This window comes from Triturus cristatus, chromosome 6, assembly GCF_964204655.1.
Source record: "Triturus cristatus chromosome 6, aTriCri1.1, whole genome shotgun sequence".
NCBI classification, from domain to species: domain Eukaryota; kingdom Metazoa; phylum Chordata; class Amphibia; order Caudata; family Salamandridae; genus Triturus; species Triturus cristatus.
In genome coordinates, this window is record NC_140589.1 from 986280904 (window position 1) to 986308157 (window position 27254).

Below are 27254 nucleotides of genomic sequence, written 5' to 3' on the forward strand. Positions count from 1 at the left end.
AAGGAAGGAATTGACACAGTTTGTTTCAGAGTGCCAGTATGCCAATGCTAGAGAGTACTAAAACAAGTGAAATCATAGTTTTTAGAAGAATAGAACTACACTCCATCCATAAGAGATGAACATGTAATTGGATTGATTGTCGTTTATGTTCTCCTGTCTTCACTGTGTCCTAGCATTGTCTTTTTCTTCCTATTCACACCCAGGTGATTTTCTAGAGTTTAAACATTGTTTGGCACTTAGGCTTGACTGGGACACCTATCATATCAGATTGTGATCATAGAGTAAACTCTATTAGTGTATTTTACTAGTTAAACCTCCAGAATAGCCACCGCTCTCCAAGCTTTCACATTTAACATTCAATTTTGTAACACAGCACAATGTGTCGCATGATAATCTAATGGGTCACTTCCATCTACAGTTCTATGATTACTGGGATGACAACTTATTTTATGTTTTTCTCCCATTTCCTCCCCTTGGCTTGTTCTTTTTGGTTTAGACTGGTAAAATAGCATAGAATGTGAAGTCACTTAAAGCTTACTAAAAGGTTACTGCAGAAATGCTCATAACATTCCTTGACTTTTCTTGTCCCCTTTAATCTCATATAAAACTTGTTCTCTAAGCTCTGATGCTGTGACACTTCAGATCATTCAAAGCGCTTTAAATAAGGGATGTCTCAATCTCTGTTGTTACCCATATTCACACAGGGCTATTCCTCGCCTTTTTTTGCTCTTGACCTAGTATTATATGCATGACATATTTTTACAGTTTTAGGTTCAGAGCCTTAAAATGAGCTACCTGGGTGTTGTGTTTGAGATGAATGTAAACATGGTGATAAAAGTACACATGAAATTAGACAGTGCACAACCTTGACACATCCTTTTTTAAGTCACAATTTCTAATTCTCAAAGTTGTGTAACTGCATACTCAGTAATGTGCCCACATTTTTCCTACAGTGCCAAAAGTTTGGACAGTACAACAAAGATGACCCAACATCTTTTAGATTATCTGAATCATTTTCCCTCTACCCACAAGTAAGTACCTCTCGATGCATGGTGTTTCTCTTTGAGGTGTAAATGAAATTCTACAATGTACCTTCAGTGAAATCGAACCACTACATTCATTTAAAGAAGAGCGGGGGTGAAGGGGAGGGGAAGGAGGCGGGTGGGAGATCTTTCTTTTTGCTATCTTAGTTTGGATGTAATTCAAAAACCGTTACTAGAAAAATGCATGCCTCAATTCGGGTGTGCTTATTGCGGTTTGCAAAGTTGTTTATTTCAATTTTTAGTAGTAAAGAATCTAATGCTTTAGGGCAGCAGTTAAAATTAGCTGGCAATAAAACACAATTGTTTTGTCAATAACTTGTGTGGATTATTGTTGTGATTACTTATAAAGTGTATGCTTCCAGTTGAGCTCCTTGAAGATTAAATTTAATTATGAAGAAGGTATTTGGGAGTGCCGGTTGGTAAGTTTGAGGATGGGGTTCCGGCTGTATAATTGCCTATAGTCAAGAGACCTTCCAATTACTCAGTAGTTCAATATCACACTACCAATTCACTCGAAGGCCTACAGGAAGGGCTTCATTTTCATTGGGTTTCCAAGAGAAGAACATTATACTGTGGCTTTATACTTCAATGATTTTGGTTGTTTTTGTAAGCCAATGTTTTAAGTGCCATTCCCATTTGTGGTCAGAGGAAAAAGGATTAATGACATTAGGTAGTTGAGCTACAAGAGGAGAGTAACCCTTTATAATTTAAAGAGCTTTCTTCAATTAAATGGATTTGAAAATCTCTGATACCTAAAACTAGATAGACTCTTCTGATGATTTTATCTACTAACAATCAAATGATACTTAAAATTAATAAAAAAGGATTTTAAAAAAATCAAATCATACTGAAGCACATGTAATGTTTAGTCAATGTAGTTACATTGACGAGTCATTTCAAATTGGTTCAAGAGTTAAAGTGGTTTATTCATAAAATGTCCCAAGTGTTCACACAAATATTGATTGAGAATCCATACACCACAGCCGGCAGCCGACATGTGTTTTGCTTACATGCTTTTTTAGGGTCTAGCCTGCGAGAACATGCACTAGAGTTTGTGTCTCGCTTAGCATGCACTAGAGTTTGTGTCTCGCTTAGGAGACAATATTACTTACAAATTGGGCATGGAGTCCTCCAATTGCTTAACGTTTGTTGGCTGCAGTGTCCCTCTTCTTTGTAGCCACTTTAATTGGCAGGTGCTGCCTTAACTTCATTTCTGATCCTTTCTGTGGAGCAGGGCCCATGCACAGATTAATCAAACGTAATAAGTGTCCGTCCGCTGCTCCTGTCGTGTTTGAGGTACTATTTCTTCCTCCTCCCACTTCCCCCTACCTCCTGCTCGCTCCAAAGCGATTTTGATCCCCCTTGCCCTCTTCCTGCGCAGTTGCTTTCTCTGTCGTAGTTGTTGTTTCCCCTTCCTGTATTGTTGCTTGGTTTGTTTACTTGTCCGTGCGCATACATGGACAGGAGATTGAATGACGTGCTTGCAATCTTCATTTTATTTTCTACAGGGAGTCTGCTTTGAAACACATTCATGCCATTTCAGCGTTCAGCCTTCACAATGCTATTTTTTTGACAGCGCGAGGCAGGCAAGACAAACATTTTGGTTGAAATCAGACTCCAAGCAGTACTGTAAAAAATAGACTAGTGCAAAAAAGTGCCAACAATGCTGACTGATCAAGCCAATTGGTCTGGTTTAGTTTTTTGATGCTTGCCCTCCCGTTGTGTTCCGTGATGTAGATCTAAGTATGTCCTTAGCGCTGACTTCAGTTTCATTGTGCGCAGCGAACAATACCTGGTGTTTTTTATATGCACAGTCAATTTTCGACCCGAAAGAATGAAAGGCGAATGTGGCATTACCTGCACTGAATCTCATGACTTAGACAAAAGTCACGGTACATATCCGGGGCAAGGGCTGAGCTCACTTGGCTGCCTCACCAGGGACACACACCCACACCTCTCGGTCACATTTCTCTCAAATGACTGTACTTCTGGACACTTTTTAAAATCCTATTTCTCTTTCATTTGCATCCACAATGAATGCAAAACAGATAGTTTTCAGTGCTCTTTCAGAACTCCACGGCTGCTTATTTCGGACCCAAATCAGCACAAACAAACGTACTTTAAGAATGTATTTTAGCAGTACAATGATCTCAGTCCGTGATCGTTAGGTCATATTTTGAATTACACCGGGCCAACTCAGCCATTCATAATTCTAAGTTCAATAAAAGGATTTCCACTGACTTGAATAACAGCACTGTCACTTATTGCACTGCTCTCATAATCCACGTTTTGAGTGGTAAATTAAAGTAAGTTACTAATTATAATTTCCGTTCTTCACCTTCTTTTAAATGTCCTTCATTTAATTACATAAATACCATACTGTTCCATCTGAGAACAAAGTGCCTGTGGCTATTTTCCTGTCTTGGGGAGAGGGTGGTAACCAAATTTCTCACAATGAAAATATGAGATCAAGCACATTGCCCTATTGTGGTGCCACCCGATAAAACATATGCTTGGAAAAGCTATGAGGCTCTCCTTCAAGGTTCCCATTCCAAGGTAGGCTGGAGATTTGATAGTGAACCAGCCAGATGTGCTCACCGAAAAATGTACCCTGTAGTGCAAGGTTGTTTCTCTTAAATGATTCATGTGAGAGGCACTGTGATGTTTTTCACTAAAACACAAATCCATCCTGCTTACAATAGGCCACCATGCTCCCTACCGTAGGCAATTTCCCAGAAGAAAACAATGGTTTCCAATCTGAACATAAAAAGCATTGGCAAAGCTGATAGTTCTGTCCTACGAGAGAGCTACTTGGTCCGTCAATGGTTTTTTAGTCATGCAGTAAGGCTGCTGTGCAGCAGGGCTGGGGAAAAAAAGAGCTATGAAGCAGCCAGAGACAGCGAGGCCTATTGGCTTTGCCAATGCTTGTTTTTCCAGGCTTGATCCAATTTGGACTAATGAAAAAAGTTGTTTAAATAATCCACAGTGTTCAACCCAATATGACGTATTCAAATCAGGTCAAATAACAATTGGAATTGTCTGAGATATAGATGATTGTGTATTCTCAAAGGTAAAAAGGAATGACTAAGTGGCTTTGTATTTTGCATGAAACTCTGTTGAATACTTGTATTCTAGTATGGGCTCATCACAGCCTTCTTTCTGAATTACTCACTTGTTCATACAGTCCAGACTGCGTTATTCAATCACATTACTGATTCTAAAGACCAACAACGTTTTAAATTGTCAGCTGCCAGCTGTGCTTCGGTATCATCTGACTTTTAGTAGTGTTGGATTGTGAACTCTTTTGATACATGATCAACTTACACCCAGATGGTAGAAGGGTGTAGAATACTATGAAAGCACTGTGTTCTTTTTATTTTATATTAGTGTGATTTGGTTACTTTGACCCCAACATTGGTAGTTTGGATGTGCAGTTGTATAATCATTGCTACGAATAGCATTTGTACTTGATAATTTTATCTATTCTTGATTATTCTCTTTAGATGTGAGTTCACTTCCAGTACATTCTATTTATTATGTACTCTCTTTGTCATATGTATATTGTTGAAAATAATAGATAATGAGGACACTTAATATGGACCTAAAATGAATTGACGAACTAAAGACCTAATTTGTTTCCAGTTTTAGTGGATCTGTCGCAGTCTTGAGCAGAGTCTCAATGGTTAATTTAAGCTGTGATTTGTCTCTTTTCTTATTGTGGCTGTAGTTTATGTTCCATTTACGAAGATCACCATTCCTTCAAGTGTTCAATAACAGTCCTGATGAATCGTCTTACTATCGGCACCATTTCACCAGACAAGACCTGACCCAGTCTCTCATTATGATCCAACCTATTCTGTATTCTTACTCTTTCCATGGGCCACCTGAGGTAAGGACACCATGGGTTGAATATTAACTTGGGAACAAAAACTAGATTTAAATGTATAATCCAAGATTTCTTTCCATCTTCATTCTTTTAATTTGCTGGCCGAATTCGTATGTATTTATTTAACAGAAGAGTGTTGTTAAAAAATAGTGCCTATGTCTGATTTAGAAAAATTATCCTGTGAGTGTTTTTTTTATCGGACATTCGTTTTTATGACTTTATTTGTTGCTTTCATTAGGGAATTGTTCCATCATGGCCTTCATTGTTTCTCTTGAACATGCTTTTTAGTTGGCACAGTAGTTTGATTGGTTGAGTACAAGCAGCTAATCAAAGGCTCAAACTTGGACAGAGCTAGATTTAATACCATTTAGTACCATTTTGTTGATTAATATTAAGACCTGTAATTTGAGTCTGTCGTGAACTGTTTAAATGATCAATTAGTACTAAAAACGTTATAAACTGCTTAGGTGTTTTGTTCAGCTCCAAGGAGTGGAAAATGTTGAAAGTCCAATTAAACAGATCTAAAACATTTAAAGATAACAGGAGAAGTTTCTTGGGATCAATATCATTCTTCAAAGGTTCTAAATGTTAAAATGCATTGTTTTCCTTATGCACAGCTCTTATTTAAATTAAATGTCAGAAATACACCGGTTATACCTATAAACATGGCAGGCCATCCGAGGCAACAGGTTGTGCCACGGTGGGAACCATTTGGAAGTAATAGTCCCATTTTTCACCTTTCATTTTGACAGTGTGCCTAACAAAACCGGTTCTAATTTTGGGCCTTCTCTTTTGAATAGCAGAGGGCAGCAATGTATATAGTTACACATTTGTTTGATGGGATCCTCTTCTTGCCACTATGCATACTCGAGTGAATTGCCCGCTGGAGCACAAGTTGTGGAAATGTGAAATACATTTTTTACATGAGAAAATGTTTTTCTTCTGTTGAAAGGATTTTCTCTCACATTCTTATGGAAAATGTAGCTTGAGCTTTCAATTCCTACCCTGGCAGTGAATTTACTGCTGGTCTTTGCAGGATTCATTTGCCAGCATAGGAAATGGCTTGCCAAAACGTTTGGACCATCCACATAGATAGGAGTTTGAGGGAAATCATTTTTATAGGCATAGTTCCTTCTTGTAGAACTGCTCCTGTCTCTTCTGTAAAACTGCTGCAGCGGACACTCAACATTTTGGATTGCATGCTGTAGTGTGTTCAACTAGAGGGTGTAAATGCCCACTGATCTTTTCAGTCTGGATCAATAAATTTCACTTTCAGATCATTTTGTTCGCATAAATGTCACAGAGCCGCAGCCGCCATTGCACCCAAACTACAACGCACCATCAACACCACCTTCCCAGACGATTGGAAGCGCGCAGAAGTCAGACCCCTGCTCAATAAGCCCACAGCTGACCCCACCGACCTCAAGAACTATCGGCCCATCTCGCTCCTCCCCTTCGCAGCCAAAGTTGCAGAGAAACAGTTAACAGGAAACTGACACGATTCATTGAAGAGGACGCCGTCCTCGACCCGTCCCAAACCAGATTCCGAAGCAACCACACCACAGAGACCGCCCTACTCGCCGCCACAGATTATATCCGAACCCTCCTGGACCAAGGCCACTCCGCAGCCCTCCTCCTATTCGACCTATCAGCGGCCTTCGACACCGTCTCCCATCGCGCACTAGTCGCCAGACTACACGACGCAGGCATACAAGGAACAGCCCTGGACTGGATCCGATCATTGCTCACCGGAGGAAGCCAAAGGATCAGACTCCCACCCTTCCTCTCCGAGCCCAACAAAATCTCCTACGGCGTCTCACAGGGTTCATTACTGAGCCCCACCCTCTTCAACATCTACATGGCCTCCCTCGCAGCCATCGTCCGACAACATGGCCTCAACATCGTATCCTACGCCGACGACACCCAGCTCATCCTCTCATCAACAGAAGTCCTCGTCCTCCGTACCACCCCTTCTGCATGGGACAGCACTTGGTGGCCGACCGCCCTCAGAAGCCCACCTACCCCCTCAGACCACGCCAAAAACCTCGGCATCGTACTATACTCATCACTCACCATGAATCGACAGGTCAACGTCGTCACCTCCAGCTGCTTCAACACCCTCCGCATCCTCTGCAAGACCTTCAAGTGGATCCCCCCCCCCCCCCCCCCCCCGTGTCAAGGAAGACAGTCACCCACGCACTCATCACCAGCAGACTGGACTATGGAAACGCACTCTACACTGGCATCAACAAGTCCCTACTCCACAAACCCCAGACAATACAGAACACTGCCTCCAAACTCGTCCTCTGCTTCCCCTGACATGAACACATCAGCCAACACCTATGAAGTCTCCACTGGATCCCTGTGGAGAAAGGAGTCCCTTTCAAAATCCTCACTCACGCCTACAAATGCATACACAACAACAGACCCAAATACCTCAACAACAGAATCAACTTCCATGTACCCAAAAGAAACCTCCGATCTTCCAACCTCGCACTGGCCAAAACCCCGCGCATCCACAGAGCAGGCGGAAGATCCTTCTCTCACATTGCAGCCAAGACCTGGAACAAGCTACTGACAGACATCAGACGCGCCCCCTCCCTGAAAACCTTCAGGAAAACCCTCAAGACCTGGCTCTTCAGCTAAACAGATCTGCGGACCCCCCTTCAGCGCCTTGAGACCCTTATGGGTGAGTAGCACGCTTGCAATTCCCTGATTGATTGATTTACACTGAATATTAATTCCTATCCTCTGATGCAGGAACTCTGCATTGAAGAAATTCTAATTCATTTATCAAACCCAAATAAGGCCCAGGCAACCTCCGGCGTAGAAATGTGAGCTTCATAACCTCTGCCAAGGGTTTCGTATCTGCTGTATATAATCTTCAATAATCTGTAGCATTCAAAGTATGCAATTAACCCAGTTAGTCTTATCAGTTTATTAACGGAATATGTGTAGCATTGACCGAGCAACAGAGTGCTGCCCGTATAAAGGAAATAAATAGGAAGAGTGAACTTGGCCTGGCGGAGGCAAGTAGGGGAAAATAACTGAATGGAACATTAAGGAAAAAGCGGAAATGTGTCTTTAAATTTTTTTTTCTTTTTTTTTAAGGATAATGAGTTGGGGGTTGAGGCTTAGTTCCTCTGGATGACTGTTCAGAAGTTTGTGGATTTAGCAAGGCAAGGCTCCTTGGAAACTTAGGCAGTTTAAAAGGAATTCCAGTTTGTCTACTTTTAATTTATATCAACATCACAGATTGCTCAGACCCTGGTTTAATGATCATTTATCACAGCATATGTAGACAAAAATCTTTACCTGCATTGGAGACACGTTTAAAGGGAAAGAAGGATACTGAAAGTGAAAACTTACCGCATTTCCAATTTCTTTTCATCTTTGAAGAGTCAGTCAGTTTAATTTTGTTTTTTAATGTGATGTCTTTTACTAATAATTACTCAGGCGGAAATCCACTCTTCTTGTTAGAGGCTAGCATTTTACTTATAAATATCAGCCATTCCTTCCTGTCGCATGAATCTTCTAGTCAGCTAGTTAAAACCAGGAATCAACATGTAATTGTGTCCTCATACAAGCTGTACTAGAGAAGGGGTTCCTCTGGTGTAAAATACCTTGATGTGATTGATTTTGGGTGTTACCCTTTAATTTCTTACTTAACCAGTTTCATGTTTTTTTGCCCTAGCCCGTTCTCTTGGATAGCAGCAGCATTTTGCAAGACCGAATTCTGCTCATGGATACCTTTTTCCAGATTGTCATCTATCTTGGCGAGGTATGTTATGTGTAGCAATTATTAACTCTGCATTTAGGTGAAAGGCTCTGCTCCAACTGTCTCCTACAGCATATTAGCAGATAAATAGCACTTTACACGATAAGTGAGTGCTTTCTTGCGGTGAAAGATACAGTGAACACTCCTCCTTCCACAGATAAACTGATGCTTGGTAATGAAAATGATGTGTGTGTGTGTGTGTGTGTGTGTGTGTGTGGCTTCTTTACAACAGAACCAAAATAACTAATAGAAACTTTCCTTTCTTCAGTGGCGCATGACAGACCTGTAGAGCAGCAACCAGTCCTTCACCTCCATCATTGGGGACTGCATTTCACTCAGACCCCGTATTTCCAGTTATGGCCAGTTATTTTACAACAAGGTCTCCCACAAGGTGCTAGGACAGCATTGCAGTCCTAAGTGGTAGTGGTTAACAGCGTCCCTTTCACACTTCCCCTAGCTCAGCATCCTTTCACACAGAACTAGGATGAGGGAAGGAAAGAGGAGGGTGAGGGTAGGAGCTTGCAGCTACTTGCATCAGGATAGAATATGTGGGAGGAGGAATAACTTGTAATGATAACAGATGCGCCCCCTTCACCGTTCTCCCAAATCCCCAACTGCAATATTTGGTGAGTAATCTCCCTGAAAAAAATCACTTAAACTTTCTGCTTCTCTGATATACAAAAACATTTGGCCTGATGAGTGAGTAGTCCGCAAAGCTGGGCAGCAGAGTTTTCCAACTGTTCAACTCAACGTTTCAACCATAACTCGCTTAATGTTAGTCAGATTAGGCCGAGTGCTGCTTTGACTTAAAACAGCAGGTCTGAGAGGGCACCCACACTAAATACACTCCTGTTTAAATGTTGTATGCCTGTAGAAAAGTGCCCCTTTTTGACATGGTTTCCCCCTCTTTTCTCCTGGTACATGATGTGATTTAGGCTGGAAGTGCACTGGGTTCTTGCTAACAGGTCCCCAGTGCCAGAGCTCCTTCTCAAAACAGTACAATTTATAACTGATGAGGCGGAATGTTGATGCTGAGTCAGATGCTATATATTGATATGTCTTCGCAGCAACAATAAAATACTTTAAACATAAAACAGTACAATTGTTACCCCCCCCCCCCCCCCCTTGACAAACCTTTAGCACCGTCTAAGTCCCTAGCAAATGGTAACCTGGTTCCTAAGGCCTGCGGTACTAAAGGGGGTTCCTAAGGGCTGCACGATGAATTGTGCCACCCTAAGGGACCCCTCACCAAGCACATGCACGACTGCCATTGCAGGCTGCATGTCTTGGTGCAGACAAAGGAGAAAATGGGACCCGTCGCACATCCCTGTGTGCCAGGCCCCCTACCACTCCATATGATATTTGTAAGCCACCCCTATGGCAGGCCTGACAGTCCTATGGCAGGGTGCTGAATATTCTATGTGAGGGCCTATCCACATGAGCAGATATGCCCCGGTGCTGGTCAGCGGAGCGAGAGTATGTGCTTTTAGCATCTCAAGTCTTTTATCTCTTTTACTTGCTGGATATTGTTTTTAACTGCGCGGAGATACACGGATTTTATTACGAGTGAGCGCGTTTTAAAACAGAATATTATGTTTTTTAAATTGTGCATACTGTCTTAATCTGTGCCACTTTCCCACTTCCTCTTACCTGTCTCCCGCACTGCTGCTCCGCCCGCCCCGGTCCATCACGGCTTGTGCCGATTGTGTGGAGGGCGCAGCCGGGCAGACAGACGCATTTCTGGCACGGAGGAGGGGGAGGAGTTAACCTGACTCCTCTACTTAAACAGATGGGCAGGCGACTGCGCAGCAGACGCGCGCAGCGGGCGCGCCGCCGGTGCACCAAAGGCAAGCCCGTCTGCGCCAGACCGGGCCCAAGGGCCAGGACCCCTGACTCCATAACATCTCGGAATAGGATTACGTATACTAGAAGGGAGCTACTCATATTATCAAAAACATTGAATTCAGCATGTAAGCATAGACTAAGTGTAGATAGTAACACACTGAAGTGCTGGCATTGTCAAACCAACCTCAGGTCAGAGACACAGATTACCAATGATTCTACTTTGCTTTTGGCTCTGCTCAACTGCAGATCACTAGCTAAACACAAATATGAAATCAAGGATCTGTTAGATGAGAAAACGTTAGATGACCTATTTCTGACAGAAACATGGCTTAATGAGAGCTCCACCCCAGATGTTCTGGACACCATTAATGATGAGTACAGGATGGTGAGGCAGGACCGTATGGACCAAGCTGAAGGCGGTATCGCCATAAACCATAAAGCCACTATGAAATGCGATGTTAAACAAGCTGACATAAATAATTGTGAAGCTTTTTCATTCATTCTATCAACTATAGAGGGCACCACATTAGCCGGGTTTCTAATTTACAGACCACCTGGCCCAGCAACTGCATTTATAGCAAGTCTGGAAGATATAATAGTGCAACCAGCCCTCAGACATAACAATTTTATGGTGCTTGGTGACTTAAATATTCATTTTGACAATAAGCAGAACCACGAAATGAATACCCTATGTAAGGACCTGCTGACATTAAATCTGGCTCAAAGGGTCACAACACAAACTCATCAAAAGGGTCATATATTAGATCCAATTTTTACTAACTGTGAAGAGTTAATTGTTGGAGCACCATGTCCTATTCCTTGGTCAGACCACTACCTAGTCCCTTTTTCAATACCCTCACACATAAAAAAACCTAAACAGCCCAATAAGAAAATTACTACAAGGTATTGGAACAAATTTAATTCCACTTCCTTTTCTCAGGCATTGATAGAGAGGGAACCCAGATTGGACAAAGACACTAACCGTGCTAATGACCAACTGGATTCATGGATCTCCGAGACGCTAAACGAGATAGCACCTTGGAGTACGAGGATCCCGAAAAGGCTGGGTGCTACCGCACCATGGTTGAATAAGGAACTGGCGGAGGCCAAAAAAAAATGTAAAAAGCTTGAGCGAACATGGAGGAAGGACTACTGCAATAAGGCCAGAGAAGAGTACAGGCACGAGCTCAAACGATATCACTCACAAATTAAGAAAGTCAAAGGCACATTCTATACAGAAAAAATTCAAAGAGCCAGGAATGCCCCTAAGGTACTATTTACCATATTGAAGTCGCTGAAAACGCAGAAAGAGTTTAATGAACAACCTACCTCTAGGGAGAGCTGCGATAAGATAGCTGAGTTCTTTGCCGTGAAGGTCAAGAACATCTACGAAACCTTCCCTATAGAGGCTAGATTAGGTACCAGCACAAATAACTCTGACAAAAATCCTTACGTAGAAGGGACGCTGGACGAATTTACTATCCACAGTCTAGCTGTACTTACGGACATAGCTAGAGGAATAAAATCTGGCTCCCCCGTAGATGCTGCAAGACCTGATCTAATTATGGAAGGAACCAACCCTATCGTGCCACATATTTTAGATATTATCTCTCGCTCCTTCCAAGAAGGTTTGGTCCCCGCGAAATGGAAACAAGCTATTGTCAAACCTGTGAAAAAGAATACTATAATTAAACATATAGTACTAGAAAACCTACGCCCAATTTCTCTATTGCCTTTTGTAGCAAAGATTGCAGAGAAAATAACCAACAAACAATTAACGGATCACATAAATAAATACGATCTACTACACCCTTCACAGTCAGGTTTTAGAAGCGCTCACTCAACCGAATCGGCATTACTCCATGCCACGGAAGCACTGAGGAAACATGCCGATGAAGGTGATACTGCCGCGCTGATCCTTCTTGATCTCAGTGCGGCTTTCGACACCGTATCACATCAGCTGCTCCTACAAAAACTGGAAGCATGTGGCATTAGGAATATGGCCTTGAGCTGGTTGGTGTCCTTCCTCTCTGGCCGAAGTATTAGAGTGGCGCAAAAACCATACCTATCTAAGAGTATGCCTCTTACTCAGGGGGTTCCTCAGGGCTCTATACTGAGTCCTACTCTTTTTAATCTATATGTAAGTCCCTTAGCTGAGCATGTGGAACAACATAACGTATCGATTGTTTCATATGCTGACGATACGCAGCTAATTGTTCTGCTATCACAAAATGAGGAGCAAGCAGCCACCCGCTTCTCTAAATGCCTATTAGAAGTCGCGAATTGGATGTCCAACCACTGCCTCAAACTAAATGGAAACAAAACAGAGGTAATGGTTGTGGGCAGATCGCCAACTATTTGGTCATCTGCATGGTGGCCAGAATCATTAGGCCAACTGCCCAACCCGAAAACTGAAGTTAAAAATTTAGGAATCTATTTCGACTCCGAGCTGAACTTCATCAACCAGATTCATAGGATTGCGGGCAAATGCTATGGAGCTATAAAAATCCTGCGAAAGATCCTAGATCTTCTGCCTTCTAGTGCCAGGAAAACAATTGTCCACGCGACAATAACCTCGCAACTGGATTATGGCAATGTTCTATATCTTGGAGCCACTAAAGGGGGACTAGCCAAACTTTAGAGGGTAAAAAAGGCCGCTGCTCGACTGGTACTCGGCCTACCTAGAAGAGCAAACTCGGAGAATGCCCTGAAAGAACTGCACTGGTTGCCAGTGGAAAAGAGGGTCATTTTTAAGGCATTGTGCTACGGCCATCGCATCCTCAGGAAGTCCGGCCCCAAATACCTTCATTCTCTCCTAATGGAATACACACCTGGTCGGAATCTGCGATCCTTAGGTAAGGCCTTGGTAAAGGTACCGAGGATATACAAAGCCAGACTAGGAGCCCGCTCCTTCAGGTATCAGGCGGCAAAAACTTGGAACACTTTGCCAATAGCCCTAGGAACAGAGAATTCCGAAAAAAAATCCGCAAACAACTAAAAACGTGGCTGTATAGCAGGACCGAAGTCTCATAGATATAGAGCTAGCGCCTCTCTTCTCTTGTAACAGCTCTCTCTCTCTTGTGTCTTAGCGCGGGGACACACCGTTTGGTGTAACCACGCGCTCTATAAATATATAAAACTAAAACTAAACTAAACTGCTGCTAGTGCAAGTGAAACAGGAATCCATCTTAAACCATATTCTGAACACTGATGAAAACTAGTTCCCTAGTTATATGATGGCTTTACTGAAAATAGGGATGTTTGGTACTAAACATCTCGTCTTGATAAACCCACACTGTTGCCTGTGTTGGATTTCTCAAAACATGCACTCTGAGGGCATCTTAGAGATGCCCCCTGAAAACCTACCAGACTCTGATGTGCTTGGTGACTAGTTCTTGCCAGCCTGCCACTCGACCAGTTTCTAAACTCCTGGAGCAAGAGCCTTTTGCTCTCAGGAGATCAGAAACAAAGGCCAGTCCGGGAAGAGGGTGTAACACCCCCTCCCACAGAATGAGCTGCTGATTGGCCTCTTTGGGCTGGCGAGCTTCACAGGAGTCACCTTTGGAATGCGAATCTGGCTCCCTTTACAGTAGAGGAACACCCCCCATCCCCTCCAGGTAAGCGTGCCATCTCCAGACGAGTACTACCCTTAAGGTAGGCTAGCAGCCAGGTAGACACGATTTTTCTGAGGTAGCCATCTTTGTGACAGCATACCTAAAAAGTTTGGGACAGGGTTATGCAAACTTACCACAGGAAGTGGTCATATAGGGGGAGTAGTGACCCCAAGGCCCATTGGCTACTACCCTACTCTCCCCTAATGCCCCTAAGTTCAGTATTTAGGGGAGTTCCTGGCACCTGAGAAGGAAATCCTAATGACCTAAGAAGAGAGGGGATACCGAAGAGCCGCAGAGGAAGACTGAAGAGAGCGCCTGACTTGGCCTGTCTGCAGCCCTTGTTAAAAACTGTGCCAAAAGTCAACTCGTTCTGCAGCGGTGCCCTGGAAACTTGGCAGGACTGTCTATCTTCGAAAAAGACTCCAGACCTCCCGGGAACAGCGGACCTGTTCAAGAAGAAACTTCAAAGAAGAGACTCTGGGGCCCCCGGAACCCACAAAACTAGACACCTGAAGCAACCACTGCGCCTGTCGCCTCCAGCCCGAGCTGAAAGAGGCAAATGGTGCCAACAAGGTTCCCTGGCTCATCGTAGTCTCACCCCTCCTGGACCCCCATTGTCGCCTGCAGCCTCTGCATGCAGGCACCTATGACCGCCTCTGTTCTGGTAAGACAAACCCGATGACCTAAAGACACTTCTGCATCCGTCCCCCCTGGACCTTGGAAGAGAGGACTAAAGGTGCGCCCCCACATTCCGAGCATCGCAAGGCCTGAGCCCACTCGCTGGTTCAGCCCGACGGGCCTTCTAGGTTTAGTCTGCAGCCTCTTTTTACAGAGATCGATCCCATTTAAATGCATTGGGATCCCAATGTGGATTTGCCCCGCCCTCGTGCCGCTGTTGGTGCTGCCTTGGACCGTGCCCACCACTCACCTTAACTCCTGTATATTGGTCCGGTAAGTCGATTTACTGTACCTGTTTGCAGAACTTGTTCTTCCTTCCATAGGATAACATTGCAGAACTCAGAAATTGCAGTGCCCACTTTCTAATGTGAAAATAATTTATATTTGAAAACCTACTTACCTGAATGATTTTTCTCTGATGCCTAAACATATATAAAGATACTTGCTATTTTTAGGGCTCGTGCCTGTGTTGCAGTGCGCAGCACTGCTCGCGCAGCGATAGCCCTTTTGTATGGGGTTCTAAAAGCTGCTCACACGCTCGTGCGTGTGGTTTTGCTTTCTGCGGCTCTATTGGCTTTTGTGTGCTTTTAAAAAGAAAAAGAAAAAGCCAGCACGCAATTGGGCAAAGGCGGGCGCATGCCCGCCTTTGCTCCGCCCATTCCCGTCGGTGGCCAGCATGCGCAGCAGTGCGCGTTCGCTTCGCTGCCGTGCTCCCTAGCCCCCGCTCCTCTGGTTTGTAATAGTAACGGTATTGTAATAGTAACGGTATTGTAAAATGTGATCTTAGGGAATATACACAGATTGTTGTCTAGTTCTGCGATTAAGACCCATCACTTGCAAAGTAAACGTGCATCTGTGCAGCCTGTTATGAATCCACTGAACCGTCTCTCGAGGGTTGGTATAAGTGAACTGCAGATTACAGCTAGTAGGATGTGACTGGCACGTTCCATTTGGCATCTGACTCACAGATTTTATCCAACAACATGCAGATTATCTTCTTTACTACTTTATAATGTCCATTCTTTTCCCTTTTTCTGTCCCTTTTCTCTTGTACCCTGGACTGTGGTTTCACATTTCCTTTTTCAATGATATATTTTTAATTCTCATGACTTTCTCTTGTTTTTATGCATTTCCTTCTTTAATTTCGAATAGTCTGTCCCCTGATTTATTTATTTATTTTCGCCCTTCCTAATTCACTCACTTGACTCAATTCCCATCAATGGGAAGCTGCTGGCGAAGTGAAGAGCAGAATCGTCCAAGAGCAGACATTTTCAAGGTTTCAATTTTAAAGCTCTCTATAGAAGGCAGCGACCAGGAAGTGCTCCGGAGAGACACACACATTTTCAAAGATGCATTCACCCACACACTGAAGGAACTTCATCAGATGCTTAATATCTGCAGCAACACAGCTAATGCAGATTCGCACATGCTAGGCGCACATATAGTCCTGCAGAGACCACCTAGACAGACAACCTCCTGAAATGACGCCCACCCACCTTGCAAACATTCCTGCTTGCCGTCCACACACAACTTTCAAATATATAGACACACACCCTATGGACATATGTACATCCACCCCTGTGTGCATACTCACAACATGCAGTAAAAGACATACACACATCACTCCCCAGGGTACACGCACCATAAAGCTCTTCAGAACCTCCCAACACACACTGCAGAAAAGCGGCAGCAGACATCGCATCTCAGTAGAGCTGCACCCCATTAAACTCAAAGGCCCTAACGATGGAGGCTACTGCTTGAGTCAGTGCTGGAAGATGAGGAGAGTTGATAAAAAGGAGACAGGTGATAAAACTCCCTGCACTGTGTACTTTACTCAGTACCTCTAACTGTAGCCTAAATCACTTATAACCAAATCTTTTTATTCTTCAGGGATACCTAACCTGAAAATCCTGCCCTCCCAAATAACTTGCTGTTCTACATTCCCTTCAGTGAGGTGACCTGCCACCAGCCTCAAGTGACTTCATACTCCTTGAGTCTCAAAGGTTGAGAGAAATATTTAATCACCGATTTATTGCAGTTTTTCACTTTCAAATGGGGTAAAAGCCAGGCACAATGAGGCCTCTGCTTCTTTTTAGCTAGGCACAACACAGGAGGAGGCGTGGTCCAGTTTATTGTTTACATTTGTATAATCTAGAGCTTATTACACTCTAAAGCGCTTGGTGCATACTGAGACTGCTGCATAATGCTGAAGGACACGAGCTGATGTAGGGGAGGTGAGGCTGATGGTAGACGATGGATCTGATCTCTGCATTATTCAGATCTGTGGGTGCACAAAGGCTACCACAATCGCGATGGGCATTTGACTCTGCCCCCAAGTAAGGGCTTATTGCAAGTGGGTATGCAGCTTGAATCGATGCTTGTACACCTTCATTAAGAGTGTAGGTTGACTGCAACTTGCACTTTACATGAAGCCGATAAATCCCGTCCAATGTTTTCAGCAAAGGGTGCGTTTTGTTATGCTAATGGAGCCTAAAATTTCACTTTGGGAGTGCTCAGACAGCTGTCTGTTATCGAGAGAACTGCTGAGCCCAGTAGAATCTTCAGGGGTCTGCTTAGGCGAGGCAAGAGGCATAAGCGGCAAGGGTGAGAACGTCCGTGGAACAAACCGTTACCAGGTAAGCCCTAAAAAACAGGAGGTATTAGATTACTGAAAGCACAGAGCTAGAGTGGGGAGTGGGCAATAAGCAGACATGCTAGAGGGGGCGAAGGGAGGGGGGAGGAGCTTCAAGCAAGAACATGGAGTTGAAACAAGGACGGCTTCAATCCATTCCCCCATCCCCTCCAGCCTTCTACCACACGCTCTACGGAGCTGAGTATTTTTTATTTTTTTTACCCTTCACCTTTGCAGCAACATCGGAGTTCCTAGTTATCTAGCACGTTTTGGGGGAAACGCAGGATGAAATGGTTTCTGAATCATGCCAATAGCAGTACATCGGCCACCCCCAGGCTCTATTAACCCCTTCCATGCTGCGCAGATTCCGCCGCTGTGCTGACGGAATCTTGCGCGGGCGTGGTCATGACGGAACGGTTCCGTCATGAGCACAGCTCAACCGTGGCTCATGACGGAACCGTTCCGTCATGAGCACCGAAGGGGTTAACCAATGGAAATTAAATTACTTGTCTTTGAGGCGACCTTATGTTTTCCCCTGCCAAATCGGTTCTAGGGCCAGTCCGCCAATAACAGCCCTTTGCAGATGTCCAATGGTCTTGTGATTTGTTAAAGCCATCCTGATTGGCTGTGAGTACCAATGTGCCTCAGCTCATCACTTTGTAGCGTGATTTAATGTCTAGTTGTCCGTGGAACAAACTAGAGCAGATTTCTCTGAGTAGCCCGTGAGCTACTCTTAGCTCTCCAGCTACCTTTTAAGTAGCTCGCCTGTGAGTATCCAACCATACTAAATTAGAACCTTTTAGTTAGTTGACTTATTACATCTATGCCAAGATTGTGTATCTTCAAACCTTATAAGGTGGTGATTGGAGAGAAACTACAGAATTTCCAAAATATGTTTAACACTGATTTTTTAGAGAAATCCTGTGGTAAGACTTATCACTAATACGACTTTCATGCCACGGCCGCTGTGTAGGCATTTCAATTTTACAGCCTTTTTAGGTTGCGGCTGGGCAGCTTATACACTGCTCTGCTAGGCATGCTGTATTCGAATATAGTTTTCAAACTCTGCCCACTCTCTGCCTACATGTATTATAGGCTTGTGTCATTGTCCTTTGTAAATGCTGGGTTCTGATGCGTAAATAGGCTTGTTAGTCCGTTCTTAGTACCACCTTCTCTTCATTTGTAACCTCCCGTGAGGACTAGCCCTTTTACTTCTGTTAAACAGTATGTCATATTTAGTCTGTAACACTATTTTCTTTCATGACTTTCTCCTACGGCAGGTACGGCATGCTTTCCTGCAACACACAGGGGCCAACACAACACAACACAAGACCAGACGCGCATTGCCCCTTCTACATGCCCACTCAACGTGTGGCCTCGCACTTGCACGCCGTTACCCCCTATCACATAGAGCAGTTCTCCCCCCTTGTGTTACGGGAGGAAGTTTGGACACACCGTTTCCTGAACGATGAGTCCTATGTATTGGGACAGTTTCCCGCACCCCCATGCGTTGTTAATATCCCGGTTCAAACATGTCCCACCCTGCCATGGGGCCATGTGTCACAGACGGTCTGCTTGGACAGACCCCCCACCTGCCTACTCCTCGCGGGCGCGGCGCATCCCTAGGAGATCACTCAAAATCCTGCCCAGTGGACACCTGACCCGACCCTCCCACAGACCATATTACTCATGGCACAGCTGACGAACAACACAAACATCAACATACTTACACTCAATACACGCGGCCTACACACCCCGCGTAAGCGCTATGCGATATACGCTTATGCGAAGCGGCAGAAAGCGTCCATCCTTTGCCTACAGGAAACCCACCTTAACTCAGCCGAAGTGGGCAAGCTGCGAGTAAAATGGCGCGGACTTATCTGCGCCACGACATACTCCTCGTTTGCCCGGGGGGCACTGATATGGATCCGCACGGGAACCCCTTTCCGGGAACTTAGACGGGTGGTCGATGATGACGGCAGATTCGCCCTACTGGAGTGACTTTTAGATGGGAGGGCAGTCCTCTTGGGAAGTATATACGCCACGAATGTCGATCAGGATAAATTCTTGGATCGACTCACAAACGCTTTAGCCCAATTCACGCATGTGCCCTGGATACTAGGCGGGGACTATAACTGGATCCAAGATTGGATCGGTCGCATCCCCCACTCCCGCACTCCTCCGCCTACAGACAAATCGAGCGCTTTAAAGCATGGGTCGCACACTGGTCGCTCACAGACGCATGGAGATTACACCACCCTCAGACCCGTATTTACTCTTTTCACTCCATCCCACACAACCTGCGAGTTCGACTTGACCGATTCCTCTGCACCGCAACGCTCCTCCCGCAAATATGCCACTCGGATTATTTGGGTAGAGTCGTTTCTGATCACGATGCGCACCTGCTTAGTCTCCAATAGAGACCCCCGCACCCCCCGGTCCCCACATGGCGATTAACAAGGGAATGCCTCACAGACCAGGTTTTCACGCACGAACACCAAAGCAGCATTTCGGATTACTTTACGCATAACACAGGGACTGCATCATCGATCCTGGTCGAGTGGGACAGCTTCAAGGTGGTAGCTCGCGGGGAATGTATCCGGCAGAGGGTCGGGATAAGACATACCTTGGAGCAAGCCCTAGAGAAGGCGGAACAACGACTGGCCACGGCCACAAAAGCCGCAGATCAGTCGTTGGTGACGGCGACCCAAGTCGCCCAAGCCAAATTGGCATATCAGGAGGCATGCGTGGATCTCCGACGTCACAATTTTCGGTCTTATGCAACCCGAATGCACAAGGACCGTGATAAAACGGGCACACTCTTGGCATGGCTCGCCAAACAGGATGCTGAAGTCCGGCCCATCACTGCAATCATAAACTCCCAGGGCACCTTGGTGCAATCCCAGGATGAGATCCTCCAGGCCTTTAACCACCATTACTCGGCGGTCTACACTGCCCCCTCATCTCTTGATCCAGGGGCAGTCAACCACTTTCTAGATCCTCTATCCCTCCCCCAGATTTCTGCTGCAGACCGGAAGGGGTTGGACGCAACGATACAAGCCACTGAGATTACAAGAGCGATACGAGCCCTGGCCCGTGGTAAGGCCCCAGGCCTGGACGGGTTTCCACTCTAATACTACGCCACCTTTGCCCCTCTGCTGACTCCCCGCTTATCAGCAGTACTGGACTCGGCACTCAAAATCGGTAAACTGCCCCGTTCCATGAGAGCGTCAGTGATTGTGACATTCCCGAAACCCGACCGGGATCCCCAACTCCTAGCCTCCTATCGCCCCATCACACTACTTACGGCGGTCTGCAAAATCCTGGGGAAAATCTTAACAGACAGATACTCGCAAATCATACGTCCACTGGTCCATCCTGACCAATGTGGTTTTGTCCCGGGAAGGAACACTTCTCACAATATCCGGCGCCTTTTTCATATCCAGGACCAACTGGGCGATCGCTACCCTCGGGCGGCGTGCCTCATTCTGGACCTTGAGAAGGCGTTTGACACCCTAACATGGCAGCTCCTCTTCGCCGTCCTCGGATGGGCGGGACTGGATCCCACGCTCTTAGCCTACACTCGCCTGCTCTACACCGGCCTTACATCTCGGGTCCGTCTCGGTCGCTACATCTCCCCGGAATTCGCAATACACAGGGGCACACGACAAGGGTGCCCCCTCTCACCTTTATTATTCGCGCTCGCAGTGGAGCCCTTGGCTATCCGGCTCCGCCGGGACGGGCAAGCCTGGGGTATTCCACTAGCGGACGTTACGCACTGTGTATCCATGTACGCAGACGACCTCCTCATATACCTGCGAGATGTGACAGCGGATCTCCCCATACTCGAGGCCGCTTTGACGGAGTTCACGGAGGCCTCGGGCTTGAAAGTGAACTGGGAAAAGTCGATGGTATACCCCCTCCACCCGGACGCCCCCTCTCAGGATGTCTGGATCAGGGACCAAAAACTACAGTGGGCGGCAGAGGGCCCCCGATACCTCGGGATTCGTTTATATCACTCCCCAGTCGACCTATACGAGGGTAACCACTGCAGGGCGCTCGCAGGGATACGGTCCTCCATTGGATTCTGGCGGAGCCTCCCATTGGCCCGGATAGGCCGGGTAGCTCTGGCAAAGATGATACTGGTCCCGCGGCTCTTATAATATTTCACTAACCTCCCAATAATTCCGCCTCGCTACTTCTTTAGGGACTTGAACACACTCCTCAGTTCTTTAATATGGGGTAAGGGGCGGCATAGGATCGCGCTAGCAAAGCTGCAGTTACCCACGACACAAGGGGGGCTCGGCGCACCATCATTTGAAGCCTACTTTCTAGCAGCGCAGCTCCAGTGGCTTTCATATTGGACTGCAGGCAGATATACACTCGAAACAAATACAGTCACGGGTCACATACCCATGCCAGAGTTATGTCGCCTACTTTTACCAGGATCCCGCCCTGCGCGTACATACCCCCTACAAGTAGACATAGCCCGGAAGTGCATTCAGTGTATACATCGCATGGCGCCAGATTGCCCCCCGTACACACCATTACTGCCACTAGTCGGCTGGCCCAGACATGGGGGGTTCTTTACATCTGCCATGCTTCGGGAATGGACGTCTAGAGACATCACCGAGGCGGAGACGCTGTTTGAAGGGGGACAGCTCCGGCCGTACCGACAGCTTATGGACGACTATGAGCTACCCCCAGGACAGTTCCTGCTTCACCGACAACTCCTCGGCTGCTACCGACCATACTCCGACCTCACATTAGGGGAACCTCCCACCCACCCAGTTCTCCACACAATCTTGCGAATGGGATCGGGTCGCCATCTCACCACATGGCTATACAAATCGATCAGAGAACTGACACTCCCACTACTGGGATCTCTACGGGCCTTGTGGGAGGAGGAAGCGGGGCGACCGTTTCATGATAGCGAGTGGGACAGAGCGATAGAGTTCCCCAAAAAAGTCTCCAGGAACGCTCGGTTTAAGAACATACAATTTCACATCCTACATAGGGCCTACCTAACGCCAGCGCGCCTTCAACGCTTCTACCCCGACACGACCTTCCTCTGCCCTCGTTGTCAAGCGGGGGATGCAGCCTTTTCCCACATGTTCTGGACCTGCCCGGGCATTCAGGCCTATTGGTCATCTATCCACTCGACGCTCAGAGATCTCACCGGGCTATCCCATCTGACTACCTGGGAGGGTTGCGCACTCGGCATACTGGGACGGAGGAAACGACACAAAATACCAATGCGCTTTGTTTTCCTAGCCCACTTAATGGCCAAACACTGTATAGCCATGCACTGGCGCGCCCCATCAGGTCCTCCGATCGCGGCATGGGTGGGGGCGGTTCTCAAATGGGCGGCGGCCGAGGAAGATGCAATCGGGGAGGAAGAAGCCAAAGGTATCCGTAAGGTCCCAATCTCCCTAGAATGGGCGCTCCTGCTGCATCAATTTCGACAGTCCCAGACCCCGGAGACCCCGGTCATCGACTTAAATACCCCCGGCACCACACAACCTCACAGTGCACAAGCTCCCAGGATAGGAGGTTCCCCTCCACAACCCTCCGCGCTACCTTTAGACCCGTCGGGTCCATCCTCCCCCGGCAGGAACGCTCAACAGCACTCCATATCAGCCCGCACACCCACTCCCTCCTAGGCGAATAGTAGTTGCACGATGGAGTAGACAATAATGGACTCACAGTATACGCCTGATCCAAACACTAAGAACCCCATGGCACCCCCCAGTTCAGTTCTCCCCCCCCAGTTTTTCTTTAACTGGCACAGACCTGCTACACCACAGACCACATTCACACTGACCAAGATGTAAATGTACTCTCTATGTCAACGATGGTCTACCTTGCTACTTATATATTACAGTCATTAATGCGAAACATGATGAACGTATGATTATATTACCAAATGCCAATAAAAAGAATTTTCGGAAAAAAAAAAAAAATGAATGAGCATGAATCACCCTCTAGAACACTCCTGAGAGAAGCTCAGTACCCACGATTTTCTACTGCACGTTGTGCTAGGGAGTCTCCTCTGAGCTCGTTTCGGCTTTTCTCAATCTACAACTTCTGACAGAAGATTTCTGGACTTTATTTTTCAGGAAAGTAATTTCATTTGTTATATACTCTTATAAAGACTGGAATATATATCTGTTTATTTGACACAAATTCTGACTGAACTATGTCAGACACAGGAAAAAAAGGCTCTCTTCAGATCGTGTGACACTTGCTTGAAGAAGAGATATTATCTAGAAGACCCTCACAAAGACTGCATTTATTGTTTGTACCCATCCCATAAAGCGTCAGACTGCAAAATATGTTGCACCTTTTCTAATAAGATTCTCAGAGACCATGAAGGACGTCTTCTCATTTGGCTCTAAAAAATGAAGACCCAGGCTGATCCTGTGTCAGACTCTGAAAGTGGGAGAGAAAACAGCTGTGATGCACTCAATAGTAATCTAGCTCAAACAATACACAAGAATTTAAGTACTCAAACTAACCATTACAATAGTGTGTGCACCAGGTGAAGTGGCTCTGCGGACCACTAAATACTAAAGTACACCCAAAACCCAGAGATGTGTCTGGAAATGCCTAGTGCACTACAAGAAAACACTATCCAGTGTAAAATTTTTTTTTCAAATTTCTGAAATATTCACTTCAATGTATCATATGAAACACATTATAACTTAGTAAATCCGAAAATTGTATCAATGAGTCAAACAGAGTCCAAACGAAATTATATGTCGATTGAAAAACAGTTCTTCTTTACTGTCAAGGAAAATCAAAGTTCATGATTGGTGCAGCAACATTCTGCTTTTGACAGATGATCAAAATAAACGTCTCAATTTCTGAATTTCCCAATGCATTTCGGGCCGATAAAGCAAAGCCCTTCGTCAGGGGAATCTATGAAACATAAACGACAACAGTCTACATTTTTGTCATAACAACATATCTTAACATAGAAGTTTGCATTCAGGCCCATATAGGGGCAGGACTAACAGCTTATCAACAGTATATGATAAAGGAAATGAAACAAGAGACAAAAAATGAAAAAAGAAAAGTAATAAAGATTCAGTGAATAAGAGAAAAGATGATTCCACACACCACGAGTGCCAGTGAAAAAACACGAATTCTGGTGAAGAAACAACCCTCTCCCCACACCGTGATCGATTCACGACAAAAAAATCTGAAATGAGACATCATACCGAGAAAACCGTCAGTTACACGATTTTCGCTGAGTGCCAAACCAACATCTACCAAAGTTGGGGAACCTAAACAATGAATGTAATGAAATAAAGTGACCGTTAATGCCGTATGTACGTGAAAAGACCTTCACCAAAATAATGAATGCATCTTACCACGTAAATAGATACTAAATACGACGGTGGCCCAAGAAGTGGAGGTATACTGAAAAAAACGAAAACCACGCCATCAACTAAATGAATGAGTACGATTAACGCCATGGACATTAAGTAATCAGGATTACTTAAAGAAAAGAGCCGTCTCACGCTTACCCTTCTCCATGAAACGAGCGATTCTCCACTCGCAGTATCGACTCTCACAGAAGGAGGAAGTGTAGCGATGTGTGGAGCATGCGCGTTTAAGTGAAAATCAAGAGAGTGAAAAGAGGACTGCATGAACAGACTAACGCGGCCATATTGAAACATGCATTGTGCAAAGATGTGCATAAAAGGTGAAAGAATAGACATGCTGTTATCAATAAAGTAATGAAAAAACCGTTGATTTAAAGTACAAGACAATATCATCGTGAAACATAATAGCAATAAATGACAATTACATAATTCATATTTGACAGAGCAAAAGAAAATTACAAAACTGAAATTAGTACATTAGTTAACAATGACTAGAAGATAATGAGAACATGATAAACAGTAGAATACCAGGCAGAGAGATATTAAGTGAACATGAGAATGACAATGTATTTATAGAACTACAAGAAACATGATAATTCAAATTTATCATTTAGCCCCAATGGGGAAAGGGTTTGCAAAAACCATATCCAATGAGACTCCTGTTGTGCTAGCATTTTAGACATATTTCTTCCCGGGATAGCCTCAATGATTTCGAGAACCCCAAATTTAAGCTGGGCTATAGTATGTTTAGCATTTGCCCAATGTTGTGCAAGCGGAGAACTGATGGTTTTAGTTCGAATCCGGCTCTTGTGTTCGGTAATTCTAATCCGAAGCGTACGTTCAGTTTTGCCAACATAACTCAAGTCACAAGGGCATTTGATGATGTAAACTACATGATGACTATTAAGGTTCGCATTGAAACGTAGTTCAATTTTCTTCCCTGTACGAGGGTGAGGTAGACTTTTCCCTACCATTACATTATTACAATGGGAACAGTTCATGCATTTGGACATACCCTTGTGTACCAAATTGGCTTTGGTTTTAGGCTTATTCAAAATTTCTTTGAGATTCCGAGATCTCTTGTACGCAAACAATGGAACATCAACAAATAAGCCTTGAAGGTCAGGCTCACTTTTAAGCAACTCCCATCTCTGCAATATGCTTTTTTTCAACAAATGAGAATCAGTGGAGTAAGTAGAGACAAAAACCTCTCTCTTTTTATCAGTGGGCGAGATTCTCTTTTTTAGTAAATCATCACGATTAGATGATATAGCCCTTGCAGCTGCCTGATCAACAATGTGTGTGAGTTCCTCGACAGAGGATATCCCACACACATTGTTAATCAGGCAGCTGCAAGGGCTATATCATCTAATCGTGATGATTTACTAAAAAAGAGAATCTCGCCCACTGATAAAAAGAGAGAGGTTTTTGTCTCTACTTACTCCACTGATTCTCATTTGTTGAAAAAAAGCATATTGCAGAGATGGGAGTTGCTTAAAAGTGAGCCTGACCTTCAAGGCTTATTTGTTGATGTTCCATTGTTTGCGTACAAGAGATCTCGGAATCTCAAAGAAATTTTGAATAAGCCTAAAACCAAACCCAATTTGGTACACAAGGGTATGTCCAAATGCATGAACTGTTCCCATTGTAATAATGTAATGGTAGGGAAAAGTCTACCTCACCCTCGTACAGGGAAGAAAATTGAACTACGTTTCAATGCGAACTGTAATAGTCATCATGCAGTTTACATCATCAAATGCCCTTGTGACTTGAGTTATGTTGGCAAAACTGAACGTACGCTTCGGATTAGAATTACCGAACACAAGAGCCGGATTCAAACTAAAACCATCAGTTCTCCGCTTGCACAACATTGGGGAAATGCTAAACATACTATAGCCCAGCTTAAATTTGGGGTTCTCGAAATCATTGAGGCTATCCCGGGAAGAAATATGTCTAAAATGCTAGCACAACGGGAGTCTCATTGGATATGGTTTTTGCAAACACTTTCCCCATTGGGGCTAAATGATAAATTGGAATTATCATGTTTCTTGTAGTTCTATAAATACATTGTCATTCTCATGTTCACTTAATATCTCTCTGCCTGGTATTCTACTGTTTATCATGTTCTCATTATCTTCTAGTCATTGTTAACTAATGTACTAATTTCAGTTTTGTAATTTTCTTTTGCTCTGTCAAATATGAATTATGTAATTGTCATTTATTGCTATTATGTTTCACGATGATATTGTCTTGTACTTTAAATCGACGTTTTTTTCATTACTTTATTGATAACAGCATGTCTATTCTTTCACCTTTTATGCACATCTTTGCACAATGCATGTTTCAATATGGCCGCGTTAGTCTGTTCATGCAGTCCTCTTTTCACT

At 44.7% G+C, this 27254-nt stretch overlaps 1 protein-coding gene across 1 annotated transcript in view; it reads left to right on the top strand.

The window, feature by feature from the left end:
* Positions 1 to 27254, top strand: part of SEC23B (SEC23 homolog B, COPII component) — a 117986-nt gene that overhangs the window by 65111 nt on the left and 25621 nt on the right. Inside the window, exons 14-16 of the mRNA XM_085611771.1 lie at positions 954 to 1031; positions 4771 to 4932; positions 8624 to 8710. Coding sequence (XP_085467897.1) covers positions 954 to 1031; positions 4771 to 4932; positions 8624 to 8710 — 327 coding nt within the window. The remainder of the gene's footprint in view (positions 1 to 953; positions 1032 to 4770; positions 4933 to 8623; positions 8711 to 27254) is intronic.